Source organism: Microtus ochrogaster, chromosome 4 (assembly GCF_000317375.1).
Source record: "Microtus ochrogaster isolate Prairie Vole_2 chromosome 4, MicOch1.0, whole genome shotgun sequence".
NCBI lineage: Eukaryota > Metazoa > Chordata > Mammalia > Rodentia > Cricetidae > Microtus > Microtus ochrogaster.
In genome coordinates this window covers 5,196,889-5,204,184 of record NC_022011.1, presented here as the reverse complement: position 1 = coordinate 5,204,184, position 7,296 = coordinate 5,196,889, and the positions used below count along the sequence as shown (strand labels likewise).

The following is a 7,296-nucleotide window of genomic DNA, read 5'->3' as shown; positions in this document are numbered from 1 at the left end:
CCAGGCTGGTCTCAAACTCACAGAGATCCGCCTGCCTCTGCCTCTGCCTCCCGAGTGCTGGGATTAAAGGCGTGCGCCACCATCGCCCGGCTTTAGGAGCATCTTATTTTAATCTCTGCTTTTGACCTCCCAATGCCCCATACCCCTTCTGGGAAGGACTTACTCTTAGGAGACACCCCTGAACCAAGGGAGATGCCTCCCAGTTGCAGCAGCACGTCCCCCACGCCTCGCTGACCACGCTCTAGGATCTCTCGGGCTCCAGGCCTGATGCGGGGGCCACGAGGAGGACAGGAGTCCAGGTCGCGACCTAAAGTCAGCAGATCCAGCTTCAGCGCGTTTCCTTCCAGGCGCCCTTGGGCTGAGAAGCAAGACAAGGTGGAAAGCCGTGCTCAGTGACGGCGCGGTGTACTCGCCCGCCGCGGGACCCCGCAACTCACCCGAGGCCGGCCGCCTGTAGTAGTCCGGGCAGAGCGTAGGGTCTGGGGGAATGGGTCCAGAGATGCGGGACGGGCCCTCGCACATGATTCTACCGCGGCCCTGCAACCATGCACGGAAGCCTGCTGCGCTGCGTAACTCCGACCCCCAATCCCTGTCGGGTGCTTCCACCCTCGACCCGAGCCCTGCAGCCCCGCAATACCCGCCATTCCCGACCCCCACCCCTCGTCTCCCGCCCGGACCCTAGGCTGAGCCTGCGCCACCGCCCCGCGATCGGGATCCTAGCCCACTGCCCTGAGGTGTTCGCGACCCCTCCCCCGCAGCAACCCATCGAGGGCTCTCACTGGAGCAGTTTTACCGCCAACTGTTGCAAGCAGGTAGGAGTTGCTGTTGCTTGGCAACAAATGGCTTCCTGAGGTCAGGGGTCAAATGATTTTGGCGAAAAGCCTTCTGGGGTTTGTAGTTCCATATGAGGAGCTAGTGTAAGTCTCGGATCTCAGCAGGATCCTCCTCTGCCAACACTGAGTATACCAATCCAACCCCCCTCTCAGCCCGCCGTCTTCTCCTAGCAACCGTCAAGGGAAGCACTGAGTTCGCACAGCCATGGCCTCAGCAGGGGCCCAGAGGCATCCTGAAGCCCAGAATGGGGAGACAGTAGGATTAGCCCAGGTTGCAGAGATCCCTGAGGTGACTCAGGCTTTTGAAGCTCGGGAGGTGGAGTGGTAGGGCAGGAGAGGTGGGACTCTAGGTGACCCAACTCCCTAACTGCCAGGCCAAGCCCTGCACGTAGAGGGGTTTGAACTGGTAGCCTTCATGTCATATTTTGTGGCGAATATTGGACTTTGAATGACTGATTCCTTACAATACTTTGCTGCTATGTGTGTCTTCTAGTGTCCAGGACCAGGAGAAAAGTGTCTGGTGCCAGCACGTGAGACCTGCAGACCCCCAGGTGAAGACAAGTGTTCAGTAGGACACAGCTTCGAGCCGGAGCTCCAGGAGGAAGGAATAAACCGAGGAGAGAAAGGACTCAATCCAGGGGTGGAAGCCGGAGAGGAGAGAGGACCCAAGCCTGCATTGTCCATCGTGAGGCCCAGTCATGGAACCAAGAGAAAGCCCATCAAGTGAGAGGCTTTCAGAGGGAAGGAGTTGCCGGGCTGGGGAGGGGGGTTTTACACCCTGATAGTCCTAAATCCTGAAACCTTTGAGGCAGAAATCTTTGTCTTCTGCTGCTACCTCTAACTCCCAACTAGAACCTTCTATTTCTCTAGAACAGGAGTCTAAGAGGCAAAGAAAAAGATTTGAAGCATTCAGGTTTTATAGGAAACTGTTACAAGAGTGTTGGGTCTCTACTGGGCTTGGGGCTTCACTGACCAAGAAAGGGGCAGCTAACTAGTCCTGGCATTGGTGGGCAGGCAGGGCTAGGATCCAAAGACTGAAGCCTACCTCTGTCAGGCCTCTTGTCCCAGGCTTGGCTACCACAGCCCTCCCAGGGCCAAGCTACCATGCCCAACCTAGGGCTGAAGCTGAACTGCCACCCGGGATGCTGCTGCAGAAGGAGGAGCCAGAGGGCAGCCATAGTGAGTCTACACTGCCTGCTAAACAGCACAAGAAAGCCAAGAAGCGCAAGAGCGTAGGGGCTCCTGTGCCCCCAGCTGTAGCCAGTACATCTGCACCCACGGAGATGCTGAGACTGGAGCGTGAGTGGACTCCCTGGGGTTACCCTTCTTTGTCTTCTCGGACTGACATGGGCCCACCGGGCACTCCAGTCTTTGCCCTGCCTTGGGTTCTTGCAGGAAAAGCCCAGCGCCTGCGGCCACTGTACCAATATATCAACTATTGCAACCCCGAGCTGAATCAGGCAGGGGACAGCGATGGAGAGCCAGAGGTGGAGCCCAAGTCGGAGTTAGCCCCGGCTCCAGAGGCGGCAGGTGTGGAACAGCTGCACTTGCGGGCCTTGGTGCCTGTGGCAGGTGAGCTGGGCTTAGGCCTCGCTTTACCCTGCCCTAATGCATTAGTGCCTCTCACGCACACCCTTCCTTCTCTAGGGCAGGAGGTTGGAGGGGAGCCTGGGGGGTTGTCCAGTCTGAGGGTGCGTATCAGCCTCAAGGCTGAGGTGGATAAGACAACCCAAGTGGATATTGACAAGATGTTGAGTGTCTGTGCTGCCCCTCTTGTGCCCCCACTTTCCCCTCAGTACAAGTGACATGTCTCTACCCTGGGCCTAAACTAGGCCTGTGAGCTCAGGCCCGGGCTGATAAGTGGAGGGAATAATTTAGTCATTTTTATCTATACTTGGAATTTATCTGTACTTGGGAATTTGGATTTGCTGAAAATAAACATTTCCCATCTTGAAGACTGATTCCTCAAATACGATGTCTGAATTGGGGAAAAGGCTGGGGAGAAGGGAGGAGGGTTCACCCGTGCAGCGTTTGCCTGGTGGGTCATCTGGATCAGCTGGAACACGGACAAGTGTGTCAGGGTGGGTGACGGATGTTGTGTGATGAAAATTTTCCTGGAGAGACATGCACACTTACTCACCCCAGACTGGGAGCCCAGGACAGACCCAAGAACAGATACCACTAAAGCCCAACTTGGTGAACCAATGAATTTTATTGGGGTTACTTACAGGTAAGTAAGAGGGGTTTACTATGGGAACAGAAATGCCTCAAAGGCAGTTGCATCACCAAAGCCCACCCCAGCATGGGTGACAGCTCACAAGAGCTGGGAACTGAGAGCATGTCACACAGCCTGGAGGTGGTTCAACAGGTTAGTGTCCCTTCCAGGTGCTTCAGGCGCTTGGTGGGTTTCTGCTTTTTCCGGGTCTCTCGTCCGTCTAGTCCCGAAGTCCTCTAAGAGGCACCGCAGCTCCTTCCCTGTGAGAGAGACTCGCAGCTGTTATTGCTTCCTCGGTCAGGGAAGGGCTTAGTGAATCTGGCCAGTTTCAGGAACTTCCTAAAGCTGTTTTGAGTTGTTTACCCTCCTGTTTAAGGAGCCTCCTCCAGGATGGAGTGTTTCCATATCAGAGGAACATGTTACACACAGAGGTAGGTAGGCATGGTGCCCAGGCTTTGTACTCTGCCGTGGTGTCTACCTGAGGGTCAGACCTACTCAGGTTAGGCGGTGAGGGAGAGGAATTTGGGACCAGTGTTGGATCCTATTGCCTGTCTCTTGAGGGCCTACATTTGTCCTTACTTCAAGAGGATCAAATCTGGGATCTCACTCTGAGGTGGCAAAGTTCATTTGTCTGTCCCAAGACAAAAAAAAAAAGTTTACTACTAACCAGGTGTGGTGGTGCATACCTGTGGCTGGGGACCTGGGTTTAGGCCTTGCTCTGCCCTTGAATTTGGGAGGTAGAGGCAGGCAGATTAAGAGTTAAAGGCTAGCCTCATTTGCATAGTGAATTCAAGGCCAGGGTATACTACAGGAGACCCTATCTTTAAAAAAAGAAAGGAGGGGAGGTTGGGGGGGATGACATGCGTGTTTAATCCCAGCATTCAGGAGGCAGAGGCCAGCAGATCTCTGTCAGTTCAAGGTCACCCTGGTCTACAAGACAAGTTCTAGCACAGCCAGGGCTACACAGAGAAACCCTCTCTCAAAAACAGTAAAGGAAAAAAAAAAGTTAGAGAAGCCAAACTTGGTGATGCACACCTTTAACCCCAGGACTCTGGAGGTAGAGAAGACGGAATTTCTGAGTTTGAGGCCAACCTGGTCTACAGAGTAGTTCCAGGAGCCAGAGCTACACAGAAAGACCCTATCCTATCTCCAAAAACCAAAACAAGAAAGAAAGAAAAGGGGGGAGGGGGACTGGAGCGATGGCTCTTGGTAAAAGCACTGCTTTTGCCTGGGACCAGGTTCAGTTCCCAGCCCTCACACAGCACCCACACCTGTCCCAGGATCTGACACCTCTTCTAGCCTCTGCCTATACCAGGCACACACTGTAGTGCACAGACATGCATGCAGGCAAAACACTCATATGCCTTAAATACTTTTTTAAAGGCTCCCATTCACTGTCACAGAGCAAGCAGACTACACTTTGCCCACTACTGATCCCTGGTGATGGGTGGTGAGGACAGTCCAGGCCCTGTCACTGGATGACTGCTGCCTCTGGAAGGGCAGATGAGTGAGCCATGTTGGGGAGACTTCCTGCGTGCCCTTCAAATGCTTCAGATTCGGGGCTTCCACATTAAATGTTTTTCTTCCTGTATCAAGCTAAGATCCTGGTGTCACTTCTGACTCTATTTCTACAAGTGAATCTATCTAAATTGAGAGGTTGGAACATGGGCCCGGGTCTCAGAAGTCTCCAGGTCAGTGGCTCAAAAGTTCCCCCTACCTGTGGTCTCTGGTGCTACAGATACATGTAATAATCCTGCTGCACATAGCCTGCATCCTTGATGATGCCACTGTCCCTATCGCATCTTGCTCTTCTTACTCAGCTGCTTTGAAGCTTACTGGCTGTGTGTATGTTCCATGTTCCTGATCAAACAGACCTTGTACTGCTTTCATTCTGCACATGGGGCTTTCTCTGCCTAAGATACCTTTGTTCCTTCATCCTTCTACCTGGCTAGTGCATACATACCACACACATCACATCACATACATACCACATACATCACACATGCACACATATACACATACCACACACATAGATGAATACATACCACACACACCATATACATACATATATACTACACACATCCTCTTTCACCAAGTCAGGAAGCACCAGTGTTGCCCTGAATTTGTGGCATTTTTATACCGTGAATTGTGTATCTTCACTAGACTGTGCACCCCTGGATCACACATCATTGGGTCACACCTACCTAGGGACTCCCATCAAAGGCCTCAAGGAGGCTACAGAGATGACAGGTATGAAAAGGAACAGCTAAAGCCATCTCGAGTCCACAGTCTCATGCAGGGCCTCTAGAATAAGGGCCCAGCGTGGTCACTGGATATGGATGAGGCGGGCAGGTGCAGGTGACAGCAGATGGAAGGATCCAGTCTCTTAGCACCACTCTTGGCTGCTCCGAGGCTACCTAGATGCTTTCTGGCCCACAGCAAGGTCGCTAGCAAGCCATCTCCCCATCTGCCTACAGTAATGACTCCACCACCTCGGGTGATACTGTCCACAGGGGCCACACAGAATCTTGCCCACAGAGAGATGATCACTGATGATTAAGTATGTTGCAGAGCTAGGTAACTGAGTGTGACCTCATTATGACTGAGGAAGTGATGTGTGCAGAGATGGGGTCTGTCCGGTCCTGCCGGGAGCTCTACACCATCTGCGACAGGACCCAAGCATATGAAGTATTTGCTCTTTGTCTGCAGAGCTGGATGCACAGAGATTGAGTACAGAGAAGAAAGTTCTTGTTTCCTGAGGCCTAGACCGGCAGGCTTGTCTTAGCAGGGTGCATGCTGGAAGTCAAAGCAGCAATGAACTGTTATGTTCTCGTGCTCATGTAGGAACAGAGATTGGGGGGGGATGACGGGGACAGTCAGGGACAAGTGATGCCAAGACAGCTGTTCCTGGAAGAAAGCCTTTCAGGCCTGGGGTAACTCGGGGACAAAGCTGTCCCAGTGTGAGAGATGTCAAGCCACACGGAAAGGCTGTTCCGTGTGGTGGCTGGACAGGTATGAGGTGATGAAGAAGAGAAACAAACAGGAGTCCTTAGCATGGTAGGGAGGAGTTATGTGTCAACAAAGAGTTACGCTCTACTGTGGCCTAAAGACTACATCTAAGAGAGTTACATGGTGGGAGGGAGCTGAGCCCTGGCCTAGACTGAGGATATTTTCAAAAGGCGTGTTGTCTCTTGGACTTTTACTTACTCTTTATGCCAAGAACTGTATCTTGGCTGCCTTGAGAAATAGTTCCAAGAGAGCTGCCTTGTCCTGCTGCTTTTGTAAACCTGCTTGTTTGTTTGTTTTTGTTTTTTCAAGACAGGGTTTCTCTGTATAGCCCTAGCTGTCCTGGAACTCGATCTGTAGACTAGGCTGGCCTCAAACTCAGAGATCCAGCTGCAAGTGCTGGGATTAAACATGCTGGTTTTTAAAAATTAGAAGTCTAATCATGCAAACTAAAATGTAAAGACCCCCAATCAGGGCAATGCCCAGAGGTGATCCTGAACATAGAGCCAACAGGAACTCTGAGGATTAGCTTGTTATCATCAGCCGATACAATAAAGTTGAGTTCTCCATCTCCGAGTGCAGACTGGTGGTGTCTTGGGTGTCTTGAGGTGTCCTCGCACAGCCTGACATTGTGGAGAAACTGTTTACGAAGCAAAGAACAAGGACTAGTGAGATGGTCGGGGAGGCAGGAAGCGGGTGTCATGTCTCGGTATAGACATGACACAAAGCATAGAGTTTTATTGAAGATCGATGCCTTAGCAGATATTCTGGAAGTTCTATCTGGTTGGAGTATCAAAGGGGAGAGCTAACGCAGAAGGAACTTTTATTTAAAAATATAGTCCTGAGAGATGTTGCTGCCTCCTTCCAGGAGGGGGCGCTGCAGGACAGGCCTGGAACTTAATTAGGCTCAGTATCTGGGCCTTAAGGCTCAACTCATCCCTTACCCAGTGACTGCAAATTCTGTGAAAGAGGGATGGAGAGATGTCAGGAATCTGGATCTAGGCTCTGAGAGGTGCTCTCAAAGTCCTGCATCTTCTAAAAGTAGTCTTGCCTCATGACCATGAGCCACCTGTTCACTACTGGGAGTCTCTCTCCAAAGTTCTCTGACCTGAGCACTGCTCTGGGCCAGCAAAAAGGCTCTCTCACAAATACATCTTTGGACTTCTTGGCTATTCTCAAACTGAGGCGGGAACCTGTCATCTTTCTGTCTTGTTTTGATTTTTTTTTTTTTTTTTTTTTTTT

The 7,296-nt window shown here is 51.7% G+C and overlaps 3 protein-coding genes across 5 annotated transcripts in view; 1 reads left to right on the top strand and 2 right to left on the bottom strand.

Annotated features, from left to right (window-relative positions):
• The window catches only part of Enkd1 (enkurin domain containing 1), a 4,853-nt gene extending 4,035 nt beyond the window's left edge, over nt 1-818 (bottom strand). Inside the window, exons 1-3 of one of the 2 annotated variants that reach the window (XM_005345456.3) lie at nt 780-818; nt 438-537; nt 164-358 (exon numbers count right to left, since the gene is read on the bottom strand). In XM_005345456.3, the coding sequence (XP_005345513.1) occupies nt 164-358; nt 438-522 (280 nt within the window). In that variant the 5' untranslated portion in view covers nt 523-537; nt 780-818. The remainder of the gene's footprint in view (nt 1-163; nt 359-437; nt 538-779) is intronic. The other variant, XM_026778489.1, reaches the window with a different exon arrangement.
• A 111-nt stretch (nt 819-929) lies between these two features.
• On the top strand, nt 930-2,768 carry C4H16orf86 (chromosome 4 C16orf86 homolog). Its single transcript, XM_026778495.1, has 4 exons — nt 930-1,122; nt 1,327-1,556; nt 1,888-2,132; nt 2,229-2,768. The coding sequence occupies exons 1-4, from the start codon at nt 1,039-1,041 to the stop codon at nt 2,636-2,638; spliced, it is 969 nt and encodes a 322-aa protein (XP_026634296.1). The 5' UTR covers nt 930-1,038; the 3' UTR covers nt 2,639-2,768.
• A 269-nt stretch (nt 2,769-3,037) lies between these two features.
• Nucleotides 3,038-7,296, bottom strand: part of Gfod2 (glucose-fructose oxidoreductase domain containing 2) — a 50,861-nt gene continuing 46,602 nt past the window's right edge. For both annotated transcript variants that reach the window (XM_005345454.3, XM_026778689.1), the window contains one exon: nt 3,038-3,308. In XM_005345454.3, the coding sequence (XP_005345511.2) occupies nt 3,269-3,308 (40 nt within the window). In that variant the 3' untranslated portion in view covers nt 3,038-3,268. The remainder of the gene's footprint in view (nt 3,309-7,296) is intronic.

What these genes read in the sequence shown, in the direction of transcription:
- C4H16orf86 (XM_026778495.1), top strand. Translation starts at nt 1,039, where the DNA reads ATGGCCTCAGCAGGGGCCCAGAGGCATCCTGAAGCCCAGAATGGGGAG. An exon ending in ACCAAGAGAAAGCCCATCAA is followed by an intron (nt 1,557 to 1,887) that starts GTGAGAGGCTTT and finishes TACCTCTGTCAG; the next exon opens with GCCTCTTGTCCCAGGCTTGG. An exon ending in GGAGATGCTGAGACTGGAGC is followed by an intron (nt 2,133 to 2,228) that starts GTGAGTGGACTC and finishes GGGTTCTTGCAG; the next exon opens with GAAAAGCCCAGCGCCTGCGG.